Source organism: Medicago sativa, chromosome 8 (genome assembly GCF_051527215.1).
Source record: "Medicago sativa cultivar Bolivia chromosome 8, Bolivia_mono, whole genome shotgun sequence".
In the NCBI taxonomy this organism is placed as follows: Eukaryota; Viridiplantae; Streptophyta; class Magnoliopsida; order Fabales; family Fabaceae; genus Medicago; species Medicago sativa.
The window spans coordinates 26,742,832-26,759,948 of record NC_140756.1 but is presented as its reverse complement, the minus strand read 5'-3'; the positions used below and the strand labels follow the sequence as shown (position 1 = coordinate 26,759,948).

The 17,117-nt window shown below is 33.4% G+C and overlaps 1 protein-coding gene across 2 annotated transcripts in view; it reads left to right on the top strand.

Moving 5' to 3' along the window:
• The window catches only part of LOC146897984 (uncharacterized), a 46,997-nt gene extending 30,157 nt beyond the window's left edge, over positions 1–16,840 (top strand). For both annotated transcript variants that reach the window (XM_085735386.1, XM_085735385.1), the window contains exons 6-11: positions 4,539–5,270; positions 5,371–6,219; positions 10,920–12,311; positions 12,576–13,148; positions 14,738–15,959; positions 16,556–16,840. In XM_085735386.1, coding sequence (XP_085591512.1) covers positions 4,539–5,270; positions 5,371–6,219; positions 10,920–12,311; positions 12,576–13,148; positions 14,738–15,931 — 4,740 coding nt within the window. In that variant the 3' untranslated portion in view covers positions 15,932–15,959; positions 16,556–16,840. The remainder of the gene's footprint in view (positions 1–4,538; positions 5,271–5,370; positions 6,220–10,919; positions 12,312–12,575; positions 13,149–14,737; positions 15,960–16,555) is intronic.
• Positions 16,841–17,117: the final 277 nt, after the last annotated feature.

The window sequence follows — 17,117 nt, the reverse complement described above, 5'->3', positions numbered from 1 at the left end:
TACATTTTTTATTGATTTGGAAGGAAACATATCCTCTGCCTACGTACCCGTGAAGGATCAAAACCTCGTAGTTCGGGGTAGAAATTGACGTTTGATTTGTTTTTGTGTTTTTTATTGGTTTTGAAAAAAGGTTTGAAATAAAAAGCCAAATGGCAAGTGAGAATTGGTTTGTGTTTTTTATATTGAAAGATAATAGACTCAAAGTAGGATTAAAGTTGATTTGAAATTTGATTAAAGAAAATAAAAATGAACGATCACTTGATTGAAAAATCAAGGTTTGCTATGAAAATATTTTTTGTGGTTTTTGTATGTTTGCATGTTTTTGTTGTTTTGAATAATGATATGAAAATTATATAAGCAGAATGAGAAAAATAATGTTAAGCTGAAATATAAGGATATTTTAAACATGGACCAGAATACTCTGGAGAATGATTATATAAGCCGAAATATAATATTAACAGTTTATTTAGGACCAGAGCACTCTGGATTAATTTAGTTAAACAAGGACCAGATCGTTCTGGAGAATAATTAAATTAAACAAAATATAATATTAACAGTTAATTAGGACCAGAGCACTCTGGATTAATTTTATTAACAAGGACCAGATTGTTCTGGAGAATAATTAAATTAAACAAAAATATAATATTAACAGTTAATTAGGACCAGAGCACTCTGGATTAATTTAATTAACAAGTACCAGATTGTTCTGGAGAATAATTAAATTAAACAAAAATATAATATTAACAGTTAATTAGGACCAGAGCACTCTGGATCGAGGTGTGTGTTTTAGTATAAAATAAATGGAAAGATATAAATAAATATATATATAGAGAGAGAGAGAGGGGGGGAGGGAGAGAGAGAGAGAGAAGCACGAAAGGAGAAAAAAAAAAAAAAAGGAAAGAAAAAGGAGGATGATATACCTCTGTATGGAGAGTAGAAGGAAGGAAAAAAAAAGAAAAAAAACAAGGATTGTTTTGTTCGATTTTTTAGTTTGTTTTGGTAATGATGGTGTGTTGTTTTTTTTGTTTGATTTTTGTTTGTTTGTTGATGATGGTAAAAAAGAAAAAAAGGCTTTGTTGAGAAGTTTGTTTGTTGTTGTGGTTGAAGAGCTTGATGAATATTTCTTTGAGTATTCACGTGAGAGAAAGAATAAAATTCTTGTGTGTCAACTCCTCCCCTTTTGCCTTGCTATGTGCTTGTATTTATAGAAGCTTATGTCTTGAAGCTTCACAGACAAAAACAGCTGTGTTATCCTTGCTAAAAAACAGCCCATGTGCTTATGTCTTTGTTGGTTGGTGCACAAGAATGAGAAAAATGTGAATTTTGTTCATGCAGAACGTTCTCCAGAACGTTCTGGAACTTCCAATTTGCAAAGAGAAAAGCTTGACACGTGAATGCAAGCTGTAGAAGTTTGGAGGCCACTTGTTTACAGCTGTTTGGCACTTCTTTGAAAGCTACAAGTGCTGTCCTTTGTTGCTTGGTGCACAAGTGTTGCAAAAAATGTGTTATTCCAAGTGAAGAATGTTCTGAAGAACATTCTCTGCTTTCTAGCCTTTTGAGACAGCCCATGTGAGGTTGTAATACAGCTGTGTATGAGTTGTAATTGGATGTGATGGAATGACATCATTCTTATCCATATTTGTAGTTTCACCAGAATGTTCTCAAGAACATTCTTTTAGTTCCATGCACTTTTGAAGCAAAACGTGTGGTGTTGTGCAGCTGTGATCTTAGTAGCATACTTGATGGGACATAATGAGGTCACTTCATTTTACTTGTAGTACGACCAGAACGTTCTGGAGAATGTTCTGGTAGACCATTCTTGATTTCATCTCATGCCCCTCTGCCGAATTTTTCAACTGAACACGCTGAGACTGGCTGGGGTTAAATGACACGTGTCGGTGTATGAATGCATGATTATTGGTCAAAATTTAGGGTATGACACTTCTAATGTGTGTTTCCATATGAGTAGCTCATCAGCCTAGGACCCACCAATCTTTCTCACAAAAGTTCCTTAAATCATGGATTTAGTTCAACATATCAAATAATACGAAAACACGTCCTACAATAGAATGGAGGTAGAGATAATAGGGAAATTTTTTTAGTTTTCTTATAAGCAAATTTTTTATAATGAGAGACAATGTTTTAGTATTAAGCAAGGAAGAGACACATGTTCTGAATCCAAATGAAATTGCACCATGAATCACTTTACTCCCAAATTCATTTTGCAATAGGAAACTTCTCATCAATTAGATCTAACATGACATGTTTTTGTTGAGAATATATATATACAACCACTAATTAAAGGCATGTCTAATGCTTTTTAGTCAAAGACCTGAAACGTCTGTGTAATATTTTTAAGAAATTTTTTAGGTGATATTTGTAGGAAAAATAACATAAGGTAACAAGTTATATTGTATGTGCTAATTACCTCCATAGTTTTTTGTGAAGGAATTACCTCCATAGCTTTTATTATCTTTTTAGAACTTGTTCAAATTATGTGTCAATTTTCATCAAACCAAATGCAGAGGCACACTTTTCATCCATTAGAAATACAACCACATGATAATATTTCTCAAAAACTAAAAAATTCATTTAAGAGAGAAAGTTGGGAAAAGGCTGCATAAATGAACCAGATCAGGTGACACCTCAAACCAAAAAAATAGGAAAGTACACTATTGCATTTGAAACCCAAAGAAGATATTGTTGGTCATGAAAAAATGCCAACACAAAATAAGAAATCCAGACAGGAATTTGGAGACGTGGAAGTTACCGAGCCTTATTTTATTACATCATATATGCCTGAATTGTAGCCAATACAATGGAAAATATAATACAATTTAATTTTATGCAATTGAAATGATCTAAAATTATATTAGGAACATAATGAGTGTTGCAATAATGGAACCTCTATAATTGAAACATTGCCTTCACCGCAAATAGGTCGGTGAATCTGCTCCACACTGGAACAAAGAGCTACCTCAAAGGCATCATATGCACTGCAGATTTGTATGAACCTTTCTAATTAACATGTCTTCTTTTGCCATCTGCAAGTGGCACGATCGTTTGGCCTCCGAGCTAAACTAAGAGTTCAGCTGCAGGAGACAAAGCTGCTTGTATATGTTGAGTGTGAAACGGTGATGAAATCAAACCGATAGGATATATGTTGTTTGCTTATCTTATGATGATACGAATTATCAACAAAGACGATGGAGGAATCAATGCTTGTATATGTTGAGTGTGAAACGGTGATGAAATCAAACCGATAGGATATATGTTGTTTGCTTATCTTATGATGATACGAATTATCAACAAAGATGATGGAGGAATCAATTAAATTGAGGGATAGTGTTATCTACCTGTAACGGTTGAGTTTGGGTGGTGTGTATGCAGAATTGTGAGTGACATACAAAAGGAATAGAAAGATCATGGATTTTACATTTCTAAGGGTGACAACTAAAATTTTATACGACATACAACAAATTGAATTAGGTGGCTATCAAAGTGATGATGTGACATACAGTATACAGATAAAATAACGTAACACCATTGGACAAAATTTATTAGGAAAATTGTTAGGTATCCGGTGGTATTGATAGGGTAACTGCTGATGCAGTCAGTTATTTTAATATATAGTTATTTAGGAGCAGTTAGCATTTTGTATAATATGCAGTATTTGTGTTGATTAGAAGCAGTTAGGCAGTTTATGCAGTAATTTGTATTGATTAGGAGCGGTTACAGGCAGTTTATGCCCTTAGTTTGTATAAATAAGGCCATTTGGCCACAACAGTAGAAAAAATTCAAAATAATTCAATTAGGAACCTTATTGGTTTTGGGCAGAGAGAGAAATGTATCTTCTCTGAGGAGCTTTTGCTCTGGGATTACAGAGGGATAATCTTCTGTAATATTTTCTTTTCAATCAATAATACTATTCCTTTTGTTTCTCTTTAATTCGGGTTCCTATCAAAAATTAGTTTTGGAACCTACGTTATTAATAGATTGGAAGAATATAATATACAGTTTAAATAAGATTTATTGGCTTAGACATAGATTGAATAACGGTAGAAGAGGATATGAAAAGGCGCTACACATGAATAACATTAAGAATATGAGAGTAAAACCAATGAAACATAGAGTGCCACATGGGAAAAATGAATGACTTGGAACAAATAGTATTACTTGGATTAAAAAAATGATGAGATGTCTGCAAAATAGTTTGAGGGTGTGATTTAATAAATAGCTTATTTGTCTTAGGAAGATTGTCAGCAAAATAGTTTGAGGGTGTGATTTAATAAATAGCTTATTTGTCTTAGGAAATAAATTATTTTTTTTGTTTTAGTCCGTATAAATTTTTTTAATTTAGTTCCTAAAACCATATAACTCTGATTCACAAAGCGCAACTTCAATGTACTTTTCTACTTGCTCAACTTTTCCTTTCCAATTTAACGATGCTAATAGAAATAGCAATGATGTTTGCAGGGAGAGTAAGCATTGTCATATCATAATATATCTAATGATATATTTATTTGCAATTTTTACAGAAGTTTTTTGAGGGCATGGACGAAATCATTCTTTCAGAACATCATGATTTACAAGAAGACTGGAATCGTGCTGATGTTCATCTGAAAAGAAGTTGGTTTTACAGTTTGAAAACTTTGAAGTTGGAATACTGTGAAAATATATCATGTGCAATTCCATACAATATTCTTCTTTGCTTAAAGAGCTTAAAAGATTTGAAAGTACAGAATTGTAACAAAGTAGAGATGATTTTTGGAAAGAAATTAGATGAAGGCACCGAGGCAGTTTCATCCCAACTGAAGAATTTGACTTTAGAAGGGCTATCAAAGATGAAGCATGTGTGGGAGAAGAATTATCAAGGGAATTGCAGATTTCAAAATCTACAACAAGTTTCTGTTGGTAATTGTGAAAGCCTGCAAACACTATTTCCGGTGGCTCTAGCCAGAACTCTTAAAAAGCTTGAGAAACTTGAAATAGATGATTGTCAGAATTTGCTTGAAATTATTGGAAGGGAAGACGTAGCTGCAGGGGTAACAGAAAGTTTTGAGTTTCCTTGTCTAACCTCACTGAATCTCTATGACTTGCCAAAACTTGCTTACTTTTACCCATTAATGTTCACTGTGAAATGGGAATTACATGAATTATCGGTGTTGATTTGTCCTAAGTTTGAGCTATTTCAAAGTGACTGTTTGGAGGGTGCAGGTGAATGTAGCAGTACTTCAATCAGTAGACAACCCCTTTTCTTGGATCTCAAGGTAACAAACGTAGAATATTTAATCTCCAACTTTTTTTTGTGGTTTTCCTTCCATCTTCTAATTCAGATCCCCTTTTTCTGGTTTTATTTTCCTTTATTAGGCCATTTCTTCTACTCTGGAGGAGTTAGATGTTCATGGGAAACATTCATCAGAGTTAAGATCAAAGTTGCGACAACATTCGGGAGATATCGAATTTTCATTTTTAAAAGAAATTCGCATGATCTTTGATATGGATGATAATGAGAATTTCGCTTTTCCCTTTGATATCCTTGTGAAGGCCCCTAAATTACAAGGCATGAGCATAGAATTGTGCAGTAACCCCAGGATATTCCAGCAGGCTCATAACAGTGAACAAGAGATTCTTGGAAAGTTGAAAACGTTGACACTTTACGATTTATCTAATCTCCAATGTATTGTTTTAGAGGAGCCATTGCTAAACACAGTCTATGGAAAGCTCCACGAGTTAAATGTTTTCGATTGTCCTGATTTGACAAAATTATTCCGATCTCCTTCTGCAGTATCTTTCTCATGGCTAAAACAATTGTATGTTGAAAATTGTCGTGGTTTGGAGTATTTATTCACATCTTCAATGGCAATAAACTTAAAGCATCTGGAGAAGATCACAGTCAAGGAATGTAAATCAATTACAAAAATAGTGGAGAAGGAGCAAGAAGGAACAACTTCCCAAGGGATCAAATTTGAGCAGCTATACTGGATAGACTTAGATTCCTTATCAAACCTTGAATGTTTTTATTCGGGCAATGACACTTTGCAGTTACCATCTCTGGTTCAAGTGAAAATATGGCAGTGCCCCCAGATGGAAGCTTTCTCTGGAGGAGAGATAATTGCTAATTCTTTTAGAGGAATTCAAACTTCGATTGACTCACATGATGAATTGGTCTTCCACAATGATGTTAAGGACTCGGTAAAAAGGGTTTTCCTACTGCAGGTAAGAACTTCAACCCAATCAATAGATTATGGAATTCAACTTTTGCATGAATTTAATGTCTTCATATGGACTTGATAGATTAAGGCAGTGAGTATCAATAGTATAATACTTTTCCTAACAATCATGAGTCTAATATTCTGTTAATCTGTTAGTAACTTTTACTATATTATGGTAACATATGTTTCTATCATTATTGTTATTTATTAAGTTATCTTGAAAGACATGTAGCCAATTATAATATTTTTTTCTCTCTCAAATAGTAGTTTGTCATTTTTGTACAATTCGGGATAGAAATACATCACAACAAGTCAATTCATATCTTAAATAAATCTGACCTGTTCTTAAATATAAGGTTAAATCTTGATATCGACGTATTTTAAGTCATGCAGCTTTGTATTTAATCAGGTACGTGCCTACATCTAGATAATCTAACAGGTGTATTTTGTTTTTATTTAGCCAAGTAGGCTCGAATTGTTAAATAGGTTTTTTTTGGTGGTGGCCGGGGTTCAAACCCCGAACCTTGCATATTTTATGCATTGTCCCACCCCAAAACACTAAGGTGCAAGTTAGCAAACTACACCCACTTGTTTTTTTACTAAAAAAACCAACACTATCCTTTACCAACTACTCAAATATGGGGTATTAATGTAATTTAATATATGTAGATTTAATTTTCGAATTTATATGTCCTGCATTTTTTATCTTCTTCCCAGCAATGTTTGTCTCCTTTTTTTTTCTTCTTTCTTATTCTAGAACAAATTGTGCATATATGCTTCCCGTGATAATTATGAAAGAAAGAGCTTGAACATCAATAACATAGGAATGTGATGATTTAGAAAATCCATTAAATCATTCACAGTAAAGCATTCTAAAACATTATTCAATTTATATAGATATAAATATGAACATTAAAAAAAAATTGCTAACGTAAGTCACGAAAAGGTAACAGTGAGGATTGGGGAGATGATGCAAAGAAGGAGATAAATTTTTTAAATAAAATAGAATAGCCAAATTACAATAATACCCATTCACATAAGTAATATTTTTAAGGGTTAAATAATGTTTTCCCCCTGCCATTTGGTTGAGTTTTGAACGTCCCCCCCCCCCCCCCCCCAACTATTTTTTTTTTTTTTGAAATCCCCCCTTGCCATTTAAAGATTCCATCAAAAACAACCTTGTTCCCATCTGACTGTACAACTTTACTGACGTGGCACGCAGACTGGGCAATTTTTTTTTCTTTAAAAAAAAAATTCCATCTCACATTTTTTTAAAGAAAAAAACTGAAAAGGTTTAAATAATGTTTTCCTCCCTCCCATTTGCACGAGTTTTGAAAAACCCCCCCTTAAAAAAATAAAAATAGATCCCTTAATGTGCATAATTCATTTCATAAGCAAAAGTACATTAAGGACAGTAGTCATTTCAAAATAAAAAATCACTTAATGTACATAATTCATTACATAATTCAAAAAGCACATAATGTGCATAATTCATTACAAAATTCAAAAATCAAATAATGTGCATTTCATAGTCAAAAAGCACTTAATGTGCATAATTCAAAAAGCACTTAATGTGCATAATTCAGTACATAATTCAAAAGCAAGAAAATCAGTTTGGAGGAGCTCTCATAGCATTATGTTCTGTGTCAAAGTGCCTTCTTCAGATTCTTCAATGATCATAGGTTGATCAGGAGTTGACCCAAGTCTTGTAATTGCTCCAGTCTTCAGCTTCCTTAACCTATCACCACTCCTCTTCTTGTTAGATGACATTTTTTTCTTGGGATGTTTCATTTTCTTCACTTCAGGATTGTTAGATGCAGTAGGAAATTTGTTTACATTCTCAAACATATTCTCAGTTATTGTTGAAAACACAGTCTGGCAAATCATCAAAAACATCTGGTTGTGAAAGATCTGGTCGTGGCACACTTGCAGTGACTGGTTCAATCATACCTGGATAGACATTCTGACTTACACTTGCATTGAACGCACTAACAAATTCAACATTTACAGACTGACTTGTTGCATTGACTGCACTAACAGAATCGACATTGACAGTTTCACTTGTTGCACTACCAGTTTCAACATTGACAGTTTCACCTGCTGCTCTAACAGTTTCAAAATTGGAAGATTCAGTTGTATTTTGCTTTTTTTCCTAGGAGCTTTCCTCTGCACATTATAATGAAACATATAAAGTTACACTTACAATTAAATACATATGAAGTTACATATACATTATGATTCAAAACACAAATTACCTTTCTTTTAAGTGCATCTGGATTTTGAGTCGTACTCTTGCATCTCCTTGCGTTATGTCCAAACTTATCACACTTTGTACGCCTATAGTTCACCCCAGGTCTCCTCATTCTTGAGCCATTCTCATCAAACTCCCTGATTCTAAGTTTCCTTGGCCTTCCAGGTCCATTCTTATAAAGAGGTAGCTTATCTGCCTCCACAGTTGGCCACATATCCATGCCATTTATAGCACTAACTGAGAAACTGTAACATACCGCATATGCATTCCTAGAGTAGCAACTATGAACATACTCTTCAGGTTTTGCTTCCTATAACCTAAGGCTGCAACAGCATGTTTACAAGGTATTCCAACTAATTCCCAAAAGTTAGAAGTACATGTTCTCTTTTCAATATCAACAATAAATTGTTGTCCATTATAAACTTGAAATTCCTCAGCTATAGACCAAGCTGGAATCCATTGACCACTCATGAATACCTCATTGACCAACTCTGTTAGACCCATCAACTGCAATACATCTCTCATCTTCACTATCATTAAACCTAATACCTTCAGCCTCATCATCATCAAACCCCCTTCAATCTCATCATGGTCTGATCCTTCCCCACTTCCATATTTTTCAAAGTCAATACAATTAGGTTCAGTTACTTTCACACGACTGTCATGGACATTATGTTCAATATAAAGATGTCCATCAACCTTATTTGAAGCATCAACCATAGCAACATCACCTCTATAAACTTGAACAAATTCATCATCTATCCCATCAATTTTCATCCAAATCCTATAATGTTTATCATCATAGCCCCAACTATTCACTGTAGTAACTATTTTAGACAACCCCCATGTTTTAGATTCAACCCCAGAAACAACAGTTTGGACACCACCTCTATAAAACAAGACATCCTCCTTAACAAATTCACCTCCATGGTGAAAGACAACATCAAACAAACTCATTTTCTGTCAAAATAAATAAACAACATATAAGCAAACTCAGCCTATCAATGCGTGACACGTGTCTATATTTGACATCACATAAGCACACTCAACCTATCAATGTGTGACACGTGTCTACATTTGACACCACACATTCAACAATAAAATAACACATTTACAAATGTTAATAAAAAACCAGCCATCAAAATCAGATATAAGATTCTAAAGTCAAGTTTTACCCAACACAATAGCATTCAACTTTTCAGGATAAGCCATAAAAAACACAAATTTTGAGTCAATACATTTCACAACTTTATGCAATCGCTCACACCACTCACATCCATTGCACATATGCAAAATAGAAAGTAACAGCCTTTCTATGAATCTTTGAATGACAAGGGGGTATTTAAAAAATAATAATTTTACAGGGGGTTTTTCAAAATTCGCCTAAATGACAGGGGGAAACATTATTTAACCCTATTTTTAAAGAGATAATGGGTTTTTAGTAAAAAAACAAGTGGGTGTAGCTTGCTAACTTGCACCTTAGCAGCCCCCTATATATATGGAAAATTCAATGGTACACCCAAAAATTTGAGTGTACCGGTACACCAAATCGTTATATTAATAATTAAATGAGTTGTTTTTTTAAGAAACAAATTATTTTCTATCATTGACAATTATAATAATTAAATTTTATTTACCAAAAGGTTCAACAAATTTACTTTTTTTGAATTTTTATTACTTATAATAAAGAATATTTTTTTGAACAATTATAATAAAGAATACTCCCTCCGTCCCGGTATATCTGAGCCAGTTTGGTTTTTCACACAGATTAAGAAAAATGTATAAATAAAGGGGAAAGTGGAATATATTGTATTGGGAATGATGAAAGTAGTATTAATTAGAGTTATATTGTATTGGCAATGATGAAAGTTGTATTGAAAATTGAAATGGCTCAGTTATTTTGGAACACTTTTTTTTAGAAAATGGGTCAGATATTCCGGGACGGAGGGAGTATTAATTATTTTTTATGAGAAAATGTTAAAAATTTAATATGATCTTATAAATAATGAAATGATGTTTTTTCTTATGAAATGATGTTTTCTAAAATATAAATATTGGCAAATAGCTTTTTATTTCATAAAACGATTGTTAATTTATAAATTTATGGAGAAGAGTACCGGTAGACTATAAATTCGAAATATTATTAAAAAAAAAGTCATATAAAAGTGTTAATTCACTATTATTATTTACTTAAATAGACTAGATGTGCGGTTTAAACTCAAAGGTTAACCTATAGCTTTTACTTAATTGATTTAGTAAACAGGTTTACACAAAATTAGACAAATGAGGGTCAGATCATAAGCCTCAACTGACCACCTAACCTATTCTGTCTCTATGTGCAACGGACCTGTCTTTAAATGTAATAAAATAGCTGTTATTTGCAACCAAGTTCCTACTTCTATCCATTTTATTTTAATAACATTTGATGATAAACTTATTTTGAATATTTACAGATGCTGTCTAGACGTATGGACAAGGAGAGTTTTTCAAAACATCGTGAGATACAAGAAGCCTGGCGTGATGGACTTGGTCTGAAAAACAATTTGTTTTACTGTTTGAAGATTTTGCATCTGGACAACTGTGACTTCGAACAATATGCAATTCCATCTAATGTTCTTCCTTGTTTAAAAAACTTGAATGACCTGGAAATAAGGAATTGCAACAAAATAAAAGTAATTTTTGATATGAATGACAATGATACTATTGAAACAACATCCCAATTGAAGCATTTGTTTTTAGAAGGGCTACCCGAGCTAACATCTGTTTGGAAAAAGAATTGTCAAGGAATCCTGAGATTTCAAAATCTGCAACATGTCAATGTTGAGAGATGTCAACATATACAAACACTCTTTCCTGCAGATCTTGCCAGAAAACTTAAAATGCTTGAGAATCTTACCGTAGTCTCTTGTCAGGAATTGCAACAAATTGTTGGAAAGGAAGAAGACGCGGGAACAGATGTAATGAAAAAGCTTGTGTTCCCCAGTTTAACCACACTGTATCTTTTAAACTTACCAGAGCTCAAATACTTTTACTCTGAATTATTCATTGTGGAGTGCCCCAAGTTAAATCAGTTACATGTGTTGGGAGGCCTTAAGTTGGAGCTATTTCAAGGTGCAAATCCTGAGGATGAGGGTGAATGTAGTAGTACGTCCATCAATAGACCGCCCTTTTTCTCGGATCTTAAGGCACCCAATTTACGAGAAATAGGCATAGGATGGTGCAGTAGCCTTGATATGTCCCTCCCTCAATACCTCAAAATTAGTGAAATTTTGACACTGGAGAAAGTATCTGAGCTCAAGTTCATCGGGTCAGAGGACTCTTCATGGTTGAACAATGTTTGTGAGAAACTCTTCAAGCTGGATGTTCATGCTTGTCCTGATTTGACAACATTGCTACATTCTACATCCACAATATCTTTCTCCAATCTAAAAGAATTGCTCATAAGTGAATGTCCAAAATTGAATTATTTATTCACTTCCTCAGCAACAAAAAACTTAATGCACCTTGAGAAGATCACAGTTGTGAATTGTAGTTCAATGGAAAAAGTAATAGCAAAAGATAAGGATGAAGCTCCACAAGTGATCGAATTGAAGCAGCTATGCTGGATATCCCTAATTTCTTTATCAAGTCTGGAATGTTTTTATTCGGGCAATGACATTTTGCAGTTACCGTCTTTGGAAAAAGTGGAAATATCAGATTGCCTCAACATGCAAAAATTCGCTCAAGGATCGGTTCATGCGAAATATTTTGGAGGAAGTCAAGTTTCGTCCTGTTCGAATGATGATTTAGTGTTGCATAATCAAGATTATATCGCCAAAGTAGACCAGGAAATTCTTCTAAAACGGGTAAATACTTCATCCAAACCAATTGATCATGAATCTAACTTCTGTTTTAATATAATGTCTTCATGCAAGCATGACCAATTATACCTGTTGATTATGATGAATGAAAGAAATCACAAAAGAGGAACTCCACATTAAAAATACTTCAATATAATTGACAAAAGGAAAAATGTACGATATTTGAAACTCTAAATAGCATTTAAACAACAATAATTTCAATCCTAAATTGCGTATTAATAAGCTGTTTCGTGTCTTTTGTGTGCCCAGGGTCATTTAGTTTTCAGTGGTTCTCCTTTGTTGAAAGAGATATGGTTCAAGGCAGCAATGGTTCCAGACTGGTGTTTTTGCAATTTAGAATCTTTGGTTGTGGAAGGGTGTGAATTTTTATCTGATGTGATACTACCCTCTCATTTGCTTCCTTTCCTAAGGAACTTGAAATCATTGGAAGTGCGAAAATGTAATTCTGTTGAGGCAATATTTGTTTATACAAAGACTGGACCTGAAGGAAGTCTTAACCTTCCAAGTCTGGAAAAGCTTTGTGTGGAAAGCTGTGAAAAGTTAGTGGAAATTGTTGCCAAGGACAAAACAGCAACCAGAGAAGAAAATGAAGAAGTTATTATGGTTATTATGTTCCCAAGCGTAACCTTTTTGAAGTTATGGAATTTATGCAATCTGAGTTGCATATATCCAGAGAAGCACGTTTTAGAATGCAGTGAGTTAACAGAATTACATGTCGTGCATTGTCCCAAGCTGAATTTTTTCGCAGCAGAATTTCACAGTTCACACGAGTGTCAGGGTAATTCTCTTACAAATCAGCAAGCATTTGTCTCACTTGAAAAGGTACGATTGTTAAATTGTTTATACGAATGGGCTCGTGTTATAATTTTGCCTGATTAGAGTTTGCAAAGACTGACACCCCTCACCTTACAAGACTCTCTTGTTTAGTAAGGAATGGATGAGTTGGGCCCAATGAAAAAACCTAATATGTATTTATTAAGCTTTGTTATTATTCTATGGCAATCCTAATGTACAGTCTAAGTGGTTAAAGACAATCAGCCAAATGATTTGCTGGTAACTATCATATGAAAAATTATTTTTTATTGCTTCTTTAATGTTTTTTTTTTTTCTTCCCTGAGATTTAACTGCAAAACATTTTAGTTTTAGATGGCCATTGATCAAACATCGTGTCTAGGCTTGATATGTATGAACAGTTAATTATCATTACATCTTGGATTGTTGAAGTCCTTGTTTTAGTTGCACTGTTAATTACAAATAACATGAAATTTATGGAGTATCATCTCTCACTTGTTTAATATTATTAAGTGACAAGTGGATATTTGCATGACAAATTACTAAACTATGCAAATTATGAAATTTTTTAATAATATTTTGCCACATTTTGCTGAAAGTTTTTATATTTTTTAAATATTAATAATACTTAAAGCGTGTTCCGGTAAACAATTTGTGTAAGCCTTTGTCATATGAGAGTTTATGTATAAACTGTTTCTACAATTGAAGAGGTGATGAGATTAACTCTGCATAAGATCTGTATAAAACATTTTTGTAAGTTATTTTGAATTCTTATAATAATGAACTATAAACAGCTTATGAACATATTAACTATTTTTATAAGCTCTTTCAGACAATTACACAAGCTCTTTCAAATACCCCTAAATATAAAATTTACTTTCACCATTATTACAAGGATGGGTGAATATTGTTTATGAAAATGAAATTGAACTTAATAGATATTTTATTTGTTAAATTCATAAAAAAAAATGTCAAGTCTCGTGTATATTTTTAACTAAAATTATTATAAGATTGAATGATATTGTAGTAGTTTAGTAGGCATTTTGGTTGAATTAAGTTTTTTAATAATCATGATGAATCCTTGAAGAAGTTCATATCCTAATTTTTTATTAATTAACTATCTTAAAATACCATTTTACCATGGTAAGAAATTATTTATACTATTTGGTGAAGCAATTGCTGAAATAGCCCAGTTAGATCATAGTTTTGTATATATAACAAAAAATGAAATAGATTGATGGTTTCGTCTTTGTATTTCGGATTACGCCTAAGATTGTTCAATCTTTATAAGAATACAGAAGCCATGTCTCTAGGCAATGTGAGATTAAACCTACCCCTTCAACCATCAAACTAAATATATTGTACCATTGACTACTGTAATAAACACAGACAGCAGAGGTGGCCATAATTAAGGCAATTTTTCCAAGATTTTGCTGCACAGGATTTCATATATAGAGAGTAAATGGTTCTTTCGAATTAATTTATTCTCAAATATAATTATTTTTTGTGTTGCTTTATGGCATACTTTTTGAAAATGTTACTTTATTGTACTTAAGTTTTTCTCATACTTGCATTCCGATTTTGGCCTTCTCATCTTTCTTATTTATTTTGAATCCAAGGTTACTCCCCGGTTGGAGGCACTTTCACTTGGTAAGGAAGAAACCAAGATGATTGAGCAAGGAAAACTTCATGTTGATTTCCAAGAATTGAATTCCCTCACTTTGCAGAGCTTTCATGATGAATCAGTTGAATATCCGTTTGTCTTCCATTCTAAGGCACTACTGCCTAGCATTAAAAAGCTTGTGGTGTGTGATTGTGACTTCAAAGAGATATTCCCATCTCAAACCTTTGACATAGATTGTACAAAAATCCTATCACAGCTTGAAGAATTGGAGCTTCGTAGTCTGTCCCGGCTTGAATCCATTGGATTAGATCACTCCTGGATGAGCCCTTTCCTTGAAAATCTTCAAACCTTGCTTGTTTGGGATTGTGATGGTTTGAGAAACTTAACACCGTCCACTGTGTCTTTCTCCAACCTGATAAAGCTTGATATAAGGAACTGTTGTGAATTCAAATACTTGTTTACATCCTCAACCGCCAAGACATTACATGCACTGAGGGAGTTGCACATAGTCAACTGTAAATTATTGAAGGCAATAGTGGCTAAAGAGGGAGATGAAGAGGCAGATGGATATAGATATGAAAATGAGGCTGAAGATGTAGTTAAAGTTGAAGGTGAGTGTGAACCTGATGGTGAAGATGAAAGATGTTATGAAGATGAAGACGAAGGTGAACGTGAAGATGGAAAAGATAAAATTAAAGATGAAGGTGAAGGGGAAGATCGAGATGAAGGTGAAATTGAAGAGGAAGATAAAGGTGAAATCAAAGACGAAGATGAAGGTGAAGATCAAGATGGAGGTGAAGGTGAAGATCAAGATGGAGGTAAAGGTGAAGTTCAAATCAAAGAGGACGATGAAGGTGAAAGTGAAATTAAAGAGGAAGATGAGGATGAAGGTGAGGATCAAGACAAAGGTAAAGGTGAAATCAAAGAGGAAGATAATATGATATTCATGAAACTTGAGATTTTGAACCTTAGCTTGTTGCCGAAACTTGAAAGTTTTTACTCGGGGAATTCCACTTTGAAGTTTCCATATTTGAAACAAGTGTCGCTCACCCAATGCTACAACACCAAAGTTTTCCATCATGGTGATCAAGTACCAAAGGATTTGAAGGTGAAAATCGATGGAGACTGCACAGAAGATGATATAAATTCTGCGATCATGCAACAGTTTGAGGAGAGGCAGACCTGCTGATTTGTATCGTGACAAATTCCCATGACTTGTAAGTACATATATGATTACATAATTCTCATGAGTATGCACCACATGCTTATTATATTGGCTCTATTTTCAAGCATATATATTATATGCTAATTTCTGTCAATTTCTATCAATTGAGTGAGAAGGCTCATTTCATCATCTAGTAATTATCCTTTGTTTCTGTCATTTACATATGTAAGAATTTGGAACGTGAAGTCAATATATGTTCTACCTGAGTTATTTTGATCTTCTGATCATCTCAGTTTAGTTGATAATTTGCATTAGGAAGCTGTTGTCATTTGAAAACCATAATTTTCTGATCATCTCAGTTTATTTTGATCTTTTCCATCATCCTAGCCTTGAAAACTAGGCTTTTCTTCAAGCAGAAAAGAGCAGAAAAAGTTTAGAAATCAGAACGGGTTTCTTTTGATTTACTATCGCGGAAAACATATAATTGTCAGAACTAGAACTATCTAAGAATGAAAATACCAAAATTTGATATCCCAACATTTTATCACAAAGCTTTGTAAATATGGAATTAAACCTGAATTTTTTACTTTGTGAATATTTTTGGGTTCTAATCTCCATACTCATGAATAGTTTTGACTTGTTTTCAAGGTTGAGTTAGACTCGTGGGATGCAATATTATAAGGATGCAATATAACATCATGGCAACACTATTGACAAATCAAGGGCGCTTTTCTTTCATTGTTGGAGTGTGGTGTTCATGAATAAAGTTCACCTGTATGTCTACGGGAATTATATATTTATAAAAAAATGTTTCTCAATAAAGTCCTCCTAGCATATATATTTATACAGGAGATATATATTTATACAGGAGGAGAGGAGTGTTTGAAGTTTCACGAAGTTTTTCATGAATAAATTTCACCTGTAATTTCCACAGGAGGTTTGCACTATTTATAATTAAGTTAGTAGGTTGTTCAATATGAATAAAGTTGACATGGATATATTTCTACAATTGAAGCAATTAAATGTCTTCAATTGCTCACAACACCTCAAAATGGCAAAAATACCACCATCGGGTCCTTATTCTCGTTCTGATCGCTACTTTTTAGATTGGATCCCTGCTTAATTGATATAACAAATTATCCCTATTTCATTTAAGATAGCCATGGGCACTAAAATTTGCTACATGTAGAATTTATCACACGCAAATGGG